This window comes from Nelumbo lutea, chromosome 2 (assembly GCF_056320005.1).
Source record: "Nelumbo lutea isolate HS-2025 chromosome 2, American lotus-T2T, whole genome shotgun sequence".
Classification (NCBI taxonomy): Eukaryota; Viridiplantae; Streptophyta; class Magnoliopsida; order Proteales; family Nelumbonaceae; genus Nelumbo; species Nelumbo lutea.
The window spans coordinates 55323441-55342835 of record NC_142685.1 but is presented as its reverse complement, the minus strand read 5'-3'; the positions used below and the strand labels follow the sequence as shown (position 1 = coordinate 55342835).

Below are 19395 nucleotides of genomic sequence, written 5' to 3'. Positions count from 1 at the left end.
AATAACTTAAATGTTTGATTTAATGAGAGAGAATTGAATGCATTGAATATGTTAAAATTACCTCTTTTCAACTCATTTAATATCAAGAATTGATTATCCTATTTGCCCTCATTTTTTATTAATAAATTTAAATATAGAGGGGTAAATTTTGTCCTTAGAAAATTCCATAAATATTCTTGAGGTCATTTATGCTATTTTAAAGTAGCATAAATTTAAGAAATGGGTGAATTTCTTAAACTACCCTTATGGTTTATCTAATTAACTAAGTATACCCCTAATATTTGACTATTGTCTAATGCTACCTCTATTGTTTTTTATAATTGACTAGCTCTACCCTTACTGTTTTTTATAATTGACTCCCTCTTCCTTCACTGTCTTCTTCAAGAGAGCCACTAACACTTATTGCTAATTTGCTAATGAAAACCTAGAAGCTCCACTATGTGGTGAAGAAAAAATCTGTCTTGACAACAAAAAGAGTTATCCCTATTTTTGTTGGTTCTCTCTGAGCCTCAATCTCACCAAAGATGGCTTCCAACAAAGACATGGACAAGAGGGAGAACAATTAAATTGTTCATCCGGACGATAGTTCACTTGCTAATGTTTTTTAAACCCTAACTAGGGTTCAATTATTATACCACAAAAACTTATAGCTAATCAACCAAAATTAGTCGTGTGATAACCTCTTTTATTATACAGGTTGATTGGTTGCAAGTATTTTCAATATCTAAGCTAACTTAACTCACACTAAGATGATAGTTGTAGAGACCACAATCTAAGCTAACTCTTTCTTTTTCTTAACTTTAATAACAAAACGACACAGAGATAACGGAGATTCCAAATTCTTCGAGCATCTAGTGTGTATGTGCAGGCTCGACCAAATGGAACAAAACTTTCACAAATCAGATTCAACAAAAGAATTGCACAAATCAATGGCAATACAATCAGGTTTTTACCCATTCTTATAGTTTGAGTTATAGATTCTATAATGGGAGATAAATATTAAAAAAAAAGGCTAGATCTTAACTTGTTAACTAATTTAATAGTCGGTCTAACGCTAGATCTAGCGTAGATCTACAATTTTATGTTGCAAACAGGGGTGAGAGGGAGAGAGAACGAAGGGGATGGAAAGAGAGGCCGGAAGTGGAGGGATCCACCGCTATTGCGGTGGCGGTTATGAAACAGGGGTGAAAGGCGGGGGGGGGGGGGGGGGGGAGAGGGGCTACTGCTGTTCTGCATATGTCCAAAGCTCTCTACTCAAATCTACATCTATTCAAAGCTCCTCCATACCTACCCATCTCATCTAAGATGAAGGAACATAGATTTGGACCTAGGCGACGAAGACAAAATGAGGAAGATGAAGAAGAACTAGAGGAGCTTTCAATTTGACCTAAGGGCTAAATGGACATTTTAGCCCTTCCATTAACATTAATATTTTAATGGTAGTGGCAATTTTTCCAAGGTAGTATTAGACAATAATCAAACAATAGGGATATACTTAGTCAATTAGCCTTTTAAGAAATCCACCCTTAAGAAATTTTTCATTTTAAGTTTTAGGGAAATTGTCCAAAACCCACCATCACTTTTTATGAATTCTCTTAAACTCACCACAACTTTTCAAAACATCCAGGGAACCCCATGCCAGTGAGTTATATTTTCCAAAACTCATCTTCCGTTTGTGCACCGTTAATGTTTCTTAACATAAATGGCCATGTCAGCATAAATAACACTTTTCATGACCAAATTACCCTTGAATGGCGAATTAGGGGAAAAAAGGTCATTTAGGTTAGGGTTAGACCGAAAATCTCTCTCTCTCTCTCTCTCTCTTGTTGAAATCTTGTCGTCGCCATAACACCTTCTCTCTTGTTCTTGAAGGTAGTTGCACCACCCTCTCTCTTGCTTAGATCTTGCCACCGCACAACCCTCTTTAGATCTTGTTGCCGCACCATCTTCTCTCTCACTTAGATCTTGAAGGTAGTCGCCACACCACCCTCTCTCTTGCTCAAATGTTGTTGCTACCACACCACCCTCTTTAGATCTTGTTATCGCCATAGCACCTTCTCTCTCACTCAGATTTTGAAGATAGCCACTTCACAACCCTCTCTCTCCTCTCTCTCTCTCTCGTTTGAAGGTCACTGCCACACATATCTATTATTTGAAGATCTACTGATTTGAAGATTTGAAAGAAGACGATAAAAAATTTCAAGATTTTTGATGTTTTGAAACATTTGCAATGTATTATTTTGAATATGGAATGTAAATCCCCATTGAGGATTCTACAAATTTATGCAAAAAAAATATCTTTGTAATTGTTTATTTGATTGTCTGAAATATTTTTTGAAATTTTGTTGCAACAATCTTCGAATTCAATGTCTAATTTTTGTTTATTTTTTGAAAAAAATTATGATTTTATTAGTTTGTTTATATTTTTTGATTTTATCTAAAACATATAATTAAAAAAAATATATATATTTTTTTTAATTTTTGATTTTTTAGTTGATATTTTTAAATTTTTATCATTTTATGTATTTTTTTGTAGGTTTTTATTATCATTTTGAAAATTTTATCACTTTCTTGCGCTTTTCTTTAACAATTTTTTTTTTACTTTTTTCTATAATATATAATTTTTTATTTTTTATCAATTTATGTATATTTGAAATTTCTGTTTTTATCCAATATTTATATTTTCCGAGTTTCTTTTTGTATTTTTTCAGTTTTCAATTTTCTTGTTTTTTTTGCATTTTTAGTTTTTTGTTATAATTTCTGATTTTTTTCTACTTTCTGTTTTTTTTTTACATTTTTCTATTTTCTGCCATCTATAAATTTTTCTGTACTTTTGTTATTTATTTGCAATTTCTCTGTTTTTTTTTTATAATTTTAGGTGTTTTTTTTATAATTTTTATTTTTTGATTTTGTTTTCAATTTCTATAGTTTTTTATATTTTTTTGTAATTTCTGTGTTTTATTTTGTAATTTCTAATTATGTATTTTTTTCATGTTTTTGTAATTAAAATATTAAAATATATAAGTATATATTTTATATTTTTTTATAAAGGATAAAATGGTAATATATTAACTCCCAATAATCTGTTTAAAATCAAATTAATAATGTGGTGAATTTTTGTACGTTTTGAAAAGTTATGACGAGTTTAAGAGAATTGGTGGGTTTTGGACAATTTCCCTAAGTTCGACCTGCTGCGGCTCGGCTTTATGACTTTTATCAGCTTTACAGTGCTTCTGGTCGCTCTGGGTTTGCGCGTGGTTTAGTGTAGATGGACATTGCACTCTTTTCTCCATCATCGCTTTTCGCCGACGAAGATGATAGCTCTGCGGGTACGCTCTCTCTTTGTCACTCTGTGTTTGCTTTGTGTGTATGTGGTGTTATCGATGTATGTTTATGATGTTCTTCTCGCAGGAGAGGAGACGGGAGAGAAAGATCAGAGCTTTGTTGACAGAAGCCACCAATTTCCCGGCATGGTGAGCTCCTACAATTTTTTTTTTTTCACTGATGCCTATAAAAAAAGAAAAGAAATCATACATTACTGGGATAATATTTTCTCTTCGTTTGTTTTCCTTCTATTATGTAACCACTAAAACCCTCACTTTGTTTAACTTACAAGTTATTATTTTCATGATTATGTTGATTAGTTCAGCCATGTACTCTTTACTTGGTCTAGCAGATAATCCATATGGTTCATGATCTCAAATTCTGTCCTGTGGAAGGTTTATACAGGTTTCCCTTACATTTCCCTACCTTTTTCTTTCAAACCAAACACAGCCTTGCACTAGGGTCTTACCTTTTTACGTCTGCCAAGCTTGGGTTGCTCGCGGGAAGAGTTCATATAACTCTTTGTTACGGGAAAAATGAAAAAGAAAAAGCAAACAAAAAAATAAAAATCGTTCTTCTCCGAAAGCTGGTGAAGAGGTTTCGGCAATCCCTACTCTCGTGATTTTCAGATGACGTTATCCTTGCTAAAGGCACCCTCTCTTCTGTGGGCTGGCAGAGGACTCTGGCAGTCGACTCAGTGTTACCTCTTTTTAGTTGATGCGCTTGACACGGTTATCTCTGGAGTTCCCTGGTTCTGCCCCTATTAGGCAGTGCTGGCGCCCACCATCTCCACTATGTGTCCCCGAGAACCCGTGTATCAGAATTTGCTGGATATATCCTCCTCAACAAAGACATGAGAAGTACAGCATGAAGCCAGTATTGATTCCGGTTCCCATATTTCTTCTAGACTTGTTTGGTTTTGAGAGCCTCTACCTCCTTGATGTAAAAATCCTACTGGATTTATATGGTGAAGAAGATGTTATATAATACTGAATGAAAAGCCTGAGTTGAAGAGCAAACAAAAGGAGATGGGAAAAGTGGAAGACGAAGGAAGTCTAGTGGTAGTTAAGGAAAAGTCCATAATGTGGTCTGAGTCTGACTTTAAGAAAAACCAATCTTGTTCTTAGGTGTCCCTACTGAGAAGAACTCCAGTGCTAATTTAAGAAGAATTTAAAATGGATAGTTATTTTGGGAACATCCTGCTTTTGATAACCTGGGAACAGCCCTACGTTTGGTCAAAATGGATTTGCTTTAAAAGACAGCAGTAGGCCTATATATTAGCCTTTATCAATATAAAGTATGAACAGGGGAGTCTCTTGTCAATTATGATTTCACTAGGGGTGTGCCCAAATCGACACTCTATTAAATTACACAAAGGCTTCTAGCAGAATAAGTCAAGCAAAGTCTATTCACATAATTTTCTGATATAACAAATTATATGAGCATTACTTTACCTTTTTCAAAAGAAAAATTTCAGAATTTGAATACCAAAGGCTAGGCCTGAAGTTGAAAAGACTAGTAAGTGGAAGTAACTAGAGTCCATTGTGATGTTCCATATAGGCTGTCTTGAATAGTGTGATCCAGTTGGATTTTGCGCCTTCAACCTCGCTGAGGAGGGGGTTAGGTGGTAATCTGCTCTCAACTGCCTTCAACTGCTTTCTTTTTAACCAGAGATGGGAATTTGAGAGTGATGGAGTTCCTTTCTTGTATCAAATTTGTAAATCAGGATTCTTTGGTGGCTGAGAATTTCAATGTGGATGGTAACTCTTTCAGTTGGAACCTAACTTGTAGGAGGCGTCTCTTTGACTGGGAAATTGAGGAGTATGCAAATCTGTTGGGCCTGCTCCATAACCAGAGGATTGACCTAAACATGGAGGATGCTTGGAGATGGAAATGGGAAGGTGATGGCAGGTTCTCTGTAAAGTCTTTGTTCAGTAAGTTGATAAGTTCAGGTCAGGGAAACTTTCAGGCTAGGCAGATTTGGAACTCAATCAGTCCTAAAGTGAAGTTTTTGCTCTGGACAATGTCTTTAAATAAATGTCTATCCAAAGTTAATCTAGTGAAATGTGGCATACAGATTTCGAACATGTCATGTGGCTTGTGTGGTGGGGTAGTAGAAACTACTGAACATCTGGCATTACATTGCCCAGTCTCGAATTATATTTGGAGGCATTTTCTTCAAGCTTTGGAAATCAGCTGGGTAACGCAAAATTTTGTGAAGGATCTGCTGTTGTGTTGGCAGATTGAGGGTCTCAACAAGAAAGGTACCTTGGTTTGGAAGACTATCCTGGTTGCCGTGCTTTGGACCATCTGGATTGAAAGAAATAACAGAATTTTTCAGGGAAAAGCTAAATCTCCAGAGGAAATGGTGCAGAAATCTGTGGGTAAACTTCTGTCCTGGGTGTCGGCAACGGAGGTGTTTAAAAATCAGAATTTGAGCCTGTTGTTTAGATCTCAGAGCTGGATGTATCTGTAATTTGTGGTGGCTATAGGCAGCCTTTAATGGCCTAGGCTCCTTTGTACTGGTTCTTGATTTAATAAAATACCTTACCTTTTCCAAAAAGAAAAACAAAAAAAAATGGAGATTTATTAGAGGTAGCTTTTCTAGAGGTAGAATGTCCCAATCTGAGTCTGAGATGTTCTTGAGATTGCAATAATGGAGTAAGGAAAGGTCTAAGTAGGATTGAAGATCCATGTAAGTTCCTGCAATGACCTTGCTTGTTTGTAGTTAAGGTCAAGATTGCAAAATTGAGCCCAAGTGATTTGAAACTTATAAGGATAGAAGTTCGTAATAAATCAAGTAGTTCTAATATGAAATATTGAGTTGTTATGGATAAAAAAATGCAGGAAGCAGTATTTGTAAAAAAATGTAGGAAGCAGATGCAGTAAAACATAATGTATTGCACACCTGGATGTGGTTATGAACTTGGAATAACTCTAAAAGTGATTTTTTATACATATTGGCATTATCTAATGTACAAGCTGTTACTTTGATCGACTTAATAAGCTATTTGTTCTTGGGCTGTATTTATTGAAATCCAATAGAGATTTCAGATTTTAGTATTTCATCTATTTAGATGTTATAATTATTGATATTTTCATCTATGTGGCTTGTTTTGGAAGTCATATTCTTTATAGCTCTCCTAAATTATTTTTTTGTTGTCCACAGGAATTGCTTATTCGAGAATTCTCATTTCATCAGCTGAATGCAAACTTACTTTGGCCTGGAACATTTTCATTTGCAGATTGGTTAGTCGAACATCCATCATGGTTACAACACCAACACATCATCGAGTTAGGCAGGCATGTTTCAATCATTGCAATTCAAATTATAATTAGTAAAATATAATTACTTTTATTTGGATTTTTACTTGTATATCTTGAAATCTGTCATCCTGGTATATTACTCTTGACAATCAGCATACATGTAACATTTTGTTGTTTCCTCCTTTATCCCATGCTTTTTGCAGTTTATTCTTGCTCATTTACTGTGATTGTTCTTATGACAGCAATTAGTTGTGATTAGGATTAGTCTTTTAGCAGGATTAGTCTTTTAATTTTGTTTATCTTATCTTATCTTATCTTGCCATGTAAGCAAATTAGTCCTACAATTATAACACTATGTATATAAATTTAAAGAGTGGGGCGGCTGTTTCAACAACAACCCACTTTCTCTTTCTCAGAAATCTCTCTCGTGATCTCTCTCCTTTCCTCTTCTCTTTCTTTTCTTCTTCTCTTTTAGTTTCTGTTCAAAACCTAAGACTAGTTGCAATCTTGTACGACGACTTAGCATCAGAGCACTCGATCTAGGTTTTCTCATGTGGAATTAGTTCAGCCCACCACATGAGAATTATTTAGGGCTGAAAGTTTAGAAGGATTTTTCATTTGGCTGATTCTTGGAGATTGCAAGAAGTCTTCAGCAACTGTCCAAGGATTGGAGAATGCTCCTTGTAATCAAGAAGAATTAAGTGATCAAGGCTAGGTCTTTGATCAAGATTGGAGGTGCCAATCAGATTTTCTTTGTTCTTTGATCAAGATTGAAGTTTTCAAAGAGGGTTTTCTCAAGATCAGTTCGTTTTCAGAAGTTTCTGGGATTGATCAGAATCAAGACCAGTGTTTTGAGCAAAACTGAAGTTGGCAATTAGAATTTCAGCAAGACTTTTGAATCAAGATCAGAATTTTCAGAAATTTCTGGGTAAGGTTTTATTCTTTCTTGAGATCGGCAGCAAGAATAGCTTAATCTGAGAGGTACGGCTATAAAAAAAATTATTATTTTTTTCTGATTTAGGGTTTAAGAAGAAAGCCCTGAGATCCAGGACTGTTACTGTTTCTGGATAAGAGATTAGACTTGCTTTTTGATAAGAGTGGTATCAGATTTCTGTTCTTTATTCTCTGTTTAGGAATTCTGTTCTTTGTTCTTTCAAAAACCAGTACTGCTGAATCTGATTTCTGTTCCTAGGCCAACTGTTATTAGATTCAGCAGGCTGACTGGTACAGTGATATAGAGAATTGGAAAGTGTTTTTTAATTACTGAATCTGAATTCTGCTTCTAGACTTATTGTTATTAGTTTCAGACCTAGTAGGCCGATTGTTACAGTAATTAGAAGGTTTTTTTTATTAACCCCTAACCAAGAATGGAGTTTAAGAGCCAAGGGGAGGGTGTTTTTGGGACTGGTTCAGGTAACATGACTGAGAACACTTTCCATATTACAACTATTAAGTTTGATAGATCAAATTACTTAGAATGGGCCCAATCAGCCATGATGGCCATTGGGGGTAGAGGAAAACTGAACTATTTGTTGGGGGACATGAAGGAACCAACTAAGGAGGATCCCACTTATGCTAAGTGGATTCAGGAGAATTATTTGGTGATGACATGGTTGTGCAATTCCATGCATCTATACATCAGCCGAAATTACTTGTGGGCAAAAGCAGCTAACGAAATATGGGATGTTGTGAAATAAACCTACTCTCAGCCCCTTAATGTTGCTAGGGCTTATGAGTTGAAATGTGAAGTTAAAAATCTCAAGCAAGGAGAGAAACATGTCTCTGTTTATTTTTCAACCTTGAAATCCCTGTGGCATGAAATCGATCACCTTGAAACAATTGAATGGAAAAGTCAGAAAGATGCTCAGACTTGTAGAAAACAGGTTGAAACTAATAGTGTGTTTTGAGTTCCTGGCTGGTCTAAATTCTGAATATGATATTGTGAGACAATAGTTGTTGACAAGAGACAGTGTAACTCTTTCCTAGGCCCCTATTCCCTAGTACACAGTGAAGAGACTAGGAGAAAAGTTATGCTACAACAACAGCCTATCGAGTCAGCCTTGGCAGCAGTTAAGTCAAAATCTGGGGGTGATAAGGAGAGAGATATGAAGAAGGAAGCTAAGAAGGACCTAGTATGCGAGTATTGCAAGAAACTTAAACATATTAAAGACACTTATTGGAAGTTGCATCCAAATCTAGTTCCATCAAAACTCAAAAACAAAAAGGGGAATGCAAATGTGACTGTTAACACTGATAATACAATCTCATTTGACACAAGAGGCACTCCTCTATACACCTTAGCTGTTGTTCGAGCTGCCCTAACTCAACTGGAAAATGAAGTTGGTAATTCAACTCCACCTCCTCAGACACCATCAACACCTTCTACCTTTGCTCATTTAGGTAATCGGGCTTCAGCTACAGGTAATACAAAACAGTTTTGGATAATAGATTCAGGAGCAAATGACCATATGATTGGCTTGCCATCACTGTTTACCACCTATTATTTATCTTTCGACAGAGACAAAGTGTCCATTGCTGATGGCTCCCTTGTTCCTATTTTGGCAAGCGAGACATCAAGTTGTCTAATGCCATTTCCTTATCTTCAGTCTTGCATGTTCCTAAGCTTAATACTAACTTACTTTTAGTTAGTAGCATTACAAAAAACCAGAATTGTTCAGTAACATTTTTCCTTGATCGATGTGTTTTTCAGAATCCGGAGACAAGGAAGGTGATTAGGACTGGCTGTGAGGCGAATAGAGTCTATCTACTTGGAGGGAATTCTCATTGGGAAGATAGTGAAGCTAAGAGGTTTTGTGTTTCTCAGTCTGTTGATCAGGTTATGATTTGGCATAATAGGATGGGTCATTTATCCTTTTGGGATTTGAAGAGTTTGCTTCCTAATTTATTTGAATCTATCCAGATGTCTAGTTTGAAATGTGAGTTGTGAGTTTGCAAAACACTATAGGACAACCTATTCATTGAGTAATAACAAAAGCAATATTCCCTTTGAAATTGTGCATATTGATGTTTGAAGACCTTATCATACCACTGTCATGGGGGGTAGATATTTCCTGTTGTTTGTTGATGATTATACTTGTTTTTCTTAGGTTTACCTTATGTGTTCTCGAGATGAAGTTCCAACATTGACTTGGATCTTTCATCAGATGATTTTAACCCAATTTGGGGTCAAAATCAAAATTTTTAGATATGATAATGCAAAAGAATATTTTGCAAACCCATTAGCCTCCTACTTGCTTGACCATGGGATTATCCATTAGAGTACCTATCCTCATACACCACAGTAGAATGGGGTTGCTGAAAGAAAGAATAAGACACATATTGGAGATGACCAGAAGCATTATGTTTATCTCCATTGTGCCTATACGTTTTTGGGGTGATGCTATTCTTATAGTAGTATATCTCATCAATCAGATTCATTCATAGGTTCTTGACATGAAACTTCCATTTACCCTTTTATATCCTGATAAAGAGTTGTTTACAGTTCCCCTTAAAACCTTTGGTTTCACTTGCTTTGTTCAGATTCTTGGCCCTCATCCTTCCAAATTTGATCCTAAGGCCTCAAAATGTATTTTCCTTGGTTATGCACAAACTCAAAAGGGATATTACTGTTATGAACCCACTTTTGGGAAGAGATTTCTCTCAATAGATGTCACTTTCTTTGTGAATGTACCCTATTATCCAAGGGTTTATCCTCAGGGGGAGAGTAGTGAGGTTGGGATTAGCTCATTAGAAGTTCCTTTACCTATCCCATTAAGTGAAGAGAGGTGTGGAGGGGAGGGTTATCAAAGGTGCAGAGATGTGAGAGTCTATCACAGACGGTGGAGGTAGGTTGGTTTTGGTCATCAACAGTCTAGGCCAGCCCCAGTTCCTTCTACAGATCTAGATAGGTACCATAGTCTCTTCACCAAATACTACAGATGAGAGACCTCCCACCATGGAGCCTTCACCTTCATTGAATGACCTTGACCTTCCCATAGCAGTCTGCAAAGGCAAACATTGTTGCATCACATCCACAACTCACTGCATTTCCCAGTTCTTGTCCTATGGTCATTTGTCTCCCTCCTACAAGTCTTTTCTTGCATCCATTGCTAATATTCCCATTCCCAGAACAATATAGGAAGCCTTGTCAGTTATTGAGTGGAAAGATGCAATAAAAAAAGAAATGGATGCCCTCATTAGAAACAATATCTGGGAGATAGTTGATCAGCCTAAAGGGAAGAAACCAGTTGGATGTAGATGGGTGTTCATTGTGAAACATAATGCTGATGGTTCCGTTGAAAGGTATAAGGCCCGATTAGTTGCAAAGGGATTTACTCAAACATATGGTATTGACTACTTGGTCGTTGCATCGGATGGATGTTAAAAATGCGTTCCTCAATGGAGATTTGCAAGAAGTTTACATGCAGTTGCCTCTTGGATTTTATGATACAAAGACAGGTAAGAAGGTTTGTCAGTTGAACAAAGCCTTGTATGGACTAAAACAGTTCCCTAGAGCTTGGTTTGATAGATTCAGACAAGCCCTTGAAAGGTTCGGATATGTGCGGGCCCAGTCAGACCACACCTTGTTTATTAAGAGAGTACATTCTTCCTTAACCTTCTTTGCTGTATATGTGGATAATATTGTAGTAACAAGGAGTGGTATTAGTGAGATTGAGTCCCTTAAGCAACTCCTTCATCAAGAGTTTGAGGTAAAAGATCTGGGAGAACTACGATACTTCTTGGGCATTGAGGTAGCTAGGTCCAAGCATGGGATTTTTGTTTATCAAAGAAAGTATGTTCTCGACTTGTTGGAAGAAACAAGAAAGTTGGGTGTTAAGCCTGCTGATACATCTATTGAACAAAACCACAAGATCAGTGCAGAGGGTGGAGAGCCTCTTGAAGATAAAGCTATGTTCCAATGGTTAGTTGGAAAACTTCTCTATTTTTGTCTCACACAACCCAATATCAGTTATGCAGTCAGTGTAGTTAGTCAGTATATGCTCTTTCCTAGAACTACTCACCTCCTTGCAGTTGAGAGGATATTAGCATATTTGAAGAGGTGCCCAGGCAGAGGCATTTTGTTCAAGAATAATGATCACACAAAAATAGAAGTTTACATAGATGTTGATTGGGCTGGGTGTGTTGATGATCGAAGATCTACCTCTAGATATTGTGCTTTTGTAGGAGGTAATCTTGTCTCTTGGAGGAGTAAGAAACAAAGTGTTGTTTCTCGTTCCAGTGCTAAAGTTGAATATAGGTCCATGGCAAATGGTGTGACTGAGATTCTATGGTTGAGATCGTTATTTGAGGAGTTGGGTATTGTTATGAGAAACCCTTAATGCTGTATTGTGATAATCAGGCTGCCATTAATATAGCCCATAATCCAGTATGACACGATGGAACTAAGCATATTGAAGTGGACCAACATTTTATCAGAGAGAGGGTTACATCTCAAGAAGTATGCCTTTTGTATATCACCTCCGACATGCAACTTGTAGACCTTCTCACCAAGGCTGTTTCAAGAAAGAAGTTAGAGGAAGATCTATGCAAGTTGGATGACAAACATCTATTTCCAACTTGAGGGGGAGGGTAGAAAAAACTAATGTGGACCCCACATTACTGTGTTTGTATGACAACAATAAGTTATGATTAGGATTAGTCTTTTAGTTATGTTTATCTTATCTTATCTTATCTTGCCATGTAAGTAGATCAGTCCTTTTACAATTATAACACTGTATATAAATTTAAAGAGTGGGGCGGCTGTTTCAACAACAACCCACTCTCTCTTTCTCAGAAATCTCTCCCATGCTCTCTCTCCTTCCCTCTTCTCTTTCTTTTCTTCTTCTCTTTTAGTTTCTGTTCAAAACCTAAGACTAGTTGCAATCTTATATGATTACTCACCTTAATGCAAGTACTTATTTATAAAAAAGGATGATTTTGTTGTCCAAATACCCTAGTTAGAAAACCGGGACATTAATTTAAGTGGTTAAAGGAACTTCTGACCCTGCTTTTTCCTCTCCTCACAAAGAGGGAGGAAAAATTCTTTGGTGGTGCACATTGGCTGTCATTCTGTAGAGCATATGGAAAGAAATAACCATGTACCTAGTACAGAGAAACTATATGTGCATATCTATTTTGTTTGAGGCCTACTATCCAAACTATAAGTCTTGATTATGTGGAGCACATAGGAAGAAAGAAACTTTAGAATATTCACAATAAGAGAAATTATGTCAGCATCCTCAGTGACCTAATGGTCCTAATCACTATAAGAGTAGCACACTTGGTGCTCACAAGAGAAGAGTTCTGTGAGGTTACAGTGGATGCAATATCTAGGGGCTTACATGGTTCAGATAGATAGCTAGTACAACAAGCTTGGGAACTTCCATCAGTGGGTAGGCTTGATTTTAATTTTGATGGCTACTGTCTTGGTAACCCAGGCCCTTCCAATCTGGGGTGCCTATAGAAGAGAAAATGGAGGGATAATTCCACAAGTTGCTAGACCCATAGGAGAAATGAATGTCATTCAAGCAGAGATGGCTTCTATTCTTCAAGGCCTAAAACTAGGTTTTGATTTAGGATTGAAAATATTTTAGTGGAAAGCAACTTCAAGTAATAATCAGATGGATCACTTTAGGTGAGAATGGACATGTACTAGGCACATTATTAGAGAGGAAGGTTCTTGGAATGAACTGCTTGTTCTATTTAGTCTCCAATGTCAACCTATGCATTGGTGGATGCCATTGCATGGAAAGGGGTAAATAGGTAGAGTCTCCTTTGGGTAAGTCTTGGAATCTGGTTGATTGTTTGTATTTCTCTTTTTTGTATTAATACTGTGTCATGGCTTTGGTCAGTATTGACTATTGAGTACTGTACTTTGTATACTTCTCGTAGTATTCAAAATTTCAAATATAAAGAGGTTCCTTTTTCCATTACCTCATAAAGAGATCTCTTTGGTCTATAGTTGATAAAAAAATTATTTACCATTTCATGGTTAGGACTTATTTCAACTATTTCACCCATTAGCTTTTACATGTGTTTCTGTTGCTGATTCCTAATTTCTTTTCCCAATTTTTGCCCCTTAGACTGTAAAATAGTAGTTAAGTTGAATAGTTGGATAGCTGGGACTATCCAATTTGTACACATTAAGATTTCTTAGGTGGTAACTATTATGGTGTTATTGTATTTATTAACAGACATCTTGACATAAATAAGAAAAGAAGAAAATGAAAGAAATAACCCAAAAAGAAGCAAGAGAGGAGGGAAATTGAATGATATTTTTATGAACATTTTGGGAGGAAAGGAATGCAAGAATTTTCAATGGAAAGTGTAGACCAAAAGAAGAGCTGGCGGAAACTAAAAAAGATAAAAGTTGCTCATTGGGTGAAAACACTAGAGCTGTAACAAAGCTTCTCAGTGGCTGAGATCTTGTGGGCTTGGAAGTGGCCTTTTCAACTAAGAAGAAAGAAAAGATAGGGATGGAATGGAAGCCCTTGGCTCCAAATAAAATAAAGATGAATTTTGATGGCAGCTCCATAGGAAACCCGGGATTGGCTGGATTAGGGGGTGTGTTCAGAGATTCTGCAAATAAAGTGCTGGCTATGTATTCAGGGCCTATAGCCATAGGGCTTGGAGACTCAATAAAGGCTGAGCTTCATGCACTTCTGCAGGGGTTAAAACTAGCCAAACAAACAGATATTAAAGACTTGGAAGTTGAAGGAGATTCAAAACTGGTGATTTCTTGGTCAAATTTCAGAGGTAATGCCCCCTGGATTTATAGACACTCCTTGCAAGAGATTGAAAGTTTAGCAAGGGAGCTCAATGCCACTTTCACTTGGATCATCAGGACTGCAAATGGCATGGCTGATGCGCTAGAAAAAAAAGGAGTTTACAGACAGCATCTTTTCTGGGCCATTTTGTAATTTTTCTTGTAGCTCTGTCTGTAATAATCTGCCTTTCAAATTAATAAAATTTATTCTTATTTACTGATAAAAAAAACAAAAAGATGGATTATATGGAGGCAACAAGAATTAGGGGATGCATTGACCCAAGGGGTTGGGGACTCACTAACCCAATAATGATGGGACCAACACTCATGCGGGAGAGGACTCTCTTAACTCTCAAAGGAAAGCTATTGGTTTCACAAGACAAAGGTAAAGCGCAGATGCCTCTTGCTTGAGATTACATGGCTTTAAAATATAGAGGAAAATATAGCTATTTGAGCGTTCAAGCCAAAACTAGTTGTTGGACATCCACTACTAAACTAGCTGTTAGAAGCCTACTAACAAAGTAGTTTTTTTTTTTTTTTTGATAAATTGCTAACAAAGTAGTTAAAAACCCATTAAACAAAATAGTTGTTGGAAGTGAGAAGAAAAGGTTTAAATGGTTGACCAAGGATATGGAAGTGAGAGTGCAATGTACTAGACAAGTGCCAATTCCTTTGCATGTTTTGGGAAGCAAGGAGTGGGAGAGAAAATATGTTTTGGGCAAAGTTGTAAAAAGTAAATTGCTTGGGAAGAGATAAGAGGGTTGATTTCTCTGTCCTTGTATTATTATCCTGTACACACTCTTTTTCTTATTTAATGAAATTTGCAGTTATTGACAAAAAAAAAAAAAAAACTTGTTGGAAGCCCACTAGTGAGTATAAATGTAGTCCCATTTGTCTTCTCCTTCAAATATGATTTGGTACTTCTTGGAACATAATTTTAAGCTGCATCACATCTATTATATTTAATACCCAGAACATAGAATGTTGGGGGCCTTGAGGCTTAACTATTTCTATGTACTTAGATCCTATCCTAACTCTAGTCCTAACAACTGATCCCTTGTCCTTTGCTGCTTCATGAATCATTTGCTAATATGATGGTTGGGGGTACAAATTGCACCCCTAAGCCTAACTGTAGTTGATAGATATACCACCTAGCTCAAGCATAATTGAGTGAAAGTGGTATTTCTGTCAACTACCAAGCTATAACCATCCAAATTTTAACAAATGCTCAACTTGAGCCCTTCCAAGTTGCACCCTTAGTGATGATAGTTTATGTTGCCATAATTTATCTGCTTCATAACTTTATAAACACTCAACATACAGATTTCCTGCTAATTCAGGTTCTGCCCAGTAAATTTTCTTCACAGTTTGTTTTATTGTATTCTTTGTTTAATATTAAACTCTAGGCAATGGTATCCAATTCTGGTGTTCATTTTTCTATTCAATGGCAGTGGCACTGGAGCTTTGGCCATTTTTTTGCGGAAGTCATTTGGAGTTGACATCACTACTTCAGACTTTGATGATGTGGAAATAGAAAAGAACATAGCACATAATTGCAGGGTCAATGGAATAATTCCTGCATTGCCCCACATCAGACGTAATGCACTTTCTGTTGGAGCTTGCTTTGTGTTTTTTAATTATTGCCATTTAAGAGGAGGAAACCTATGGGTTGCCTAGATCACAGACTTGCCTGCTATTATAATAATAATTGTTGCTGCCTGGAATGGGCCAAGGGCAACAATGTAAATTCACTTCCAAGACAAGGGCTAGCTGATGAGTCTGAGGGCTCTGTGGGAGTCGAGGGCTGTAAGTCTGACCTGTGAAAGAAGAAGCACGTCAGAGGCCCCGGGTGTGATCCCAGGGGCGGAGACTCCAACGGTCAAGTTAGCAAGGGCGTAACGAGGGTGGTGGACGAGGCCTGAGTAAGGTAGCTCAGACGAAGTCACCAGGAAGCTTGAGAGCTGAGAGCAATAAATGCCAGGATACCTTACCTCATGGTGACACCACCTATTTATACTTGAATCTGCCTGGAGTTGGTTACGAGTGGACGGCCAGGATGCAATCTGCCTTGTGCCGCACATCGCCATCTGAGGATGCCATGTGTCTGCGCACCATTGGGCCTGCCATGTGCACCTACATCAATAATAATAAAATAAATAAAATAAAAAGGTGGATTCCTCAAAGGTTCAAACTGCCTTGTTATGGACCCATATCTGCCTATCTGCCTGTACACTGTTATAAATTGCTTCTCAGTATGGAAGACCATGACTTAGATTCTCTGTTTACAGGATTTTTTTTTGGTAGAAATTGGTGCTTGTATTAATAATGTCTTCTTTGCTCTTTTATTGCTTTATGCAAGAATTCATATTAATGTTGTAACATTTTTTTGTCTATAATAGACACATGGGGAGATGCCTTTCCATCAACTGACCCAGATTGGGACCTGGTCATTGCTAGTGATATCTTACTATGTAAGGTTTGTTGCTTGATCTCATATTGGCATCTACCTAACTTTCATGTTAGAAATTTGGAGAGTTTATTTGAAATTCAAAATATAGGGGCCATTTGTTATTGCTAAAACCTAGGGCTAACAAGCATGAGAATGCAGGTTTTGAGTCTGAGAGTGGCCACTATATGCACAAAAAACGAGAAAAAAAAGCTGAAGATTAGGTCAGTTAGGTCCATAACCAGTCTATATCTCCCAAGACCCTAGATAACCATGAGCATCACTGGGTAATAATGGCCTTTTTATTCAAAATTCAGAATTTGTTTGAGTTAAGGTGGTGTATCTATCAACTACCTGATGGATTGCCAAACTTTAATTAGATATGATCAGTCACTAGGCTTGGCTCCAACATGACGGGCCAGGGCCTCATGAAATTTGAGGCAATTTCGATCTTTCTAAATTCCATAACTTGCTGGAAAATGCATTTTTTTTTTCCGATTATTGTTTAACACTACTCTTTTTTGCTTTTTGTAGATGTGAAACAGTACCCAAACTTGATAAAGACACTGTCATTCCTCCTCAAGTCTTACAAGCCAAAAGATGAGCAAGCAATGCCTAGAATACAAGATAATCAGCCTGGTACTATTCTGGTTGATTAGCAAGTCAAATTAGTTATTTGGCTGATATTTGTCCTTTTGCTGGCAGGAATAGACGGGAGGTTACATTGGCCAGCATTCTTAATGAGTTGGAGACGCAGGATAGGGAAGGAGGATGAAGCACTCTTCTTCAATGGGTGTGAGGATGCTGGTCTTGTTGTAGAACATGTTGGTTCACGTGTATACTGCATCAGCCTTAGGGAGAGTAGTACCATGGAACTGCAAATAGCCAGTAAGGCTGATGTCCTGATGGGCCACCAATGAGTCTGTCTGTGTACGTGATTAAGCAATTTCATTCATGTATCATTTTATCATTATCATTTTTATCATCATCATTATTTTTCAGTTGAACTTCTTAGAATCAAGGTCAAGAAAAACATCTTAAATTAGTAATGAATCTTTTTGTTTTTGGTAAAAGATTAGTCATGAATCTCTCTTTAATCAGTTCATTCTATTTATCATCTGCTCATCCATGAAATATAACTCATGCAACTAGTAGGCTGGTTATTTTCAAGTCCATGAGCTATCAAGCTCTTAATTATTATTTTTAGTGTAAATTTCACTAACCTCCCGTTTTTTTGAACTCCCTGGTAACCTGTTTTCATATCATGTTTGTATAACGAGGTTAAATGTACATCATCACATGACCTGTAATATGTTGGCTATGTATCATTTGTATGTATAAATTATAATATATGTGCAACCATGAATATGGTAGTTGGTATTTATGCATGTCCTAGCTGCTAAGTAAGATTCCAATCTAAACCCAACCTGATCTCATGATCTGGTTGAGTTGGGTTTGAAGATTGGACTGGTTTAGGGTTAGATCTTTGTGTAGGAGAGTTGTTAACTAATGGTGACTACTGATTACGGTAAGCATGGAATGATTGCAGCAGTGATCTATCTATTATGAGAACTCCGTTAGGCCTATCCATCCTTCCATTTCAGAATTCTGAAATCCTGGTCAGCCTATACAGAACTCAAAATTGCATTTAAATTCAACTTTTTCAATCTTAAGACAGATTCCCACACCAACTCGGATTTCTCTTATTTTTGTAATTTCAAAATTACTAATTAACCTGTGAGGACTAAAACGATCCTGATGGAACCCACTGTTTAGATCTCTCCGGCTCTCCCGCTCTCCCTCCTCTTTCGTTGTCTCTCCCACTCTCAACTCTCCTGTTCCTGCAACTTTCTTCCTCCCAAACCCAGAACTTCTCTTCTGCTTTCGCTCTCCCACTCTCCCTCTGCTGTAACCGCTTTCGTTTCTACCGTTTCTCTCATCCGCTTCGACGATATGGGAGGAGGCAGAGATGTTTGTCTCGGTAGTGGACGTCCAACCATTATAGATATATAAATGAAGAAATGATTCTAACATAATATTATACGTGTGGTTCATCGATCGTTTGAGCTTTAACCGGAGGGGAACTGTCGTCGTGACAGATTCCATTTTGTTTCTTATGAGTTTGGATCCTCGCTAGCCGTTGCCATCAGCTGCAACATTCTTGAAGCTGAATTCTTCGTTCCCGTTTCTAGTTCCGTTCGCCACCATCTCCTCTCAGCAACCTTGTTGTTGGTTGATCAACAAATATAAAATCTCAGATACTCGAACAAGCGAAGAACATCCTCAAAGAATATATACATAGGAAGATTCAAATAGAGCCTCGTAAAAGTATAGAAAAAAATATAGACAAATGACTTAAAAAATCTCAAAAAAATTGGATTTTTTAAAAGCTAATATAATTTAGAGGAGTTTTTCATGTAATTTTTTGTTTCATATGCAACACAACACTATCCAGTACTTGTCAGACATTATAAAATAGTTGTGTATGGACTTCTCGCATATGAGCGTTGAAGTTTTAAAGGTTTGGGACATATACAAGGATCTAATTTCTCTGTGAATGTTCTCGATCGATGGCATTGTTATTTCTGTCAGA

The 19395-nt window shown here is 37.0% G+C and overlaps 1 protein-coding gene across 1 annotated transcript; it reads left to right on the top strand.

Annotated features, from left to right (window-relative positions):
• Positions 1–3119: 3119 nt before the first annotated feature.
• Positions 3120–17875, top strand: LOC148870827 (S-adenosyl-L-methionine-dependent methyltransferases superfamily protein). Its single transcript, XM_088970607.1, has 7 exons — positions 3120–3329; positions 3412–3473; positions 6494–6627; positions 15808–15953; positions 16756–16827; positions 17337–17441; positions 17508–17875. The coding sequence occupies exons 1-7, from the start codon at positions 3269–3271 to the stop codon at positions 17720–17722; spliced, it is 795 nt and encodes a 264-aa protein (XP_088826733.1). The 5' UTR covers positions 3120–3268; the 3' UTR covers positions 17723–17875.
• Positions 17876–19395: the final 1520 nt, after the last annotated feature.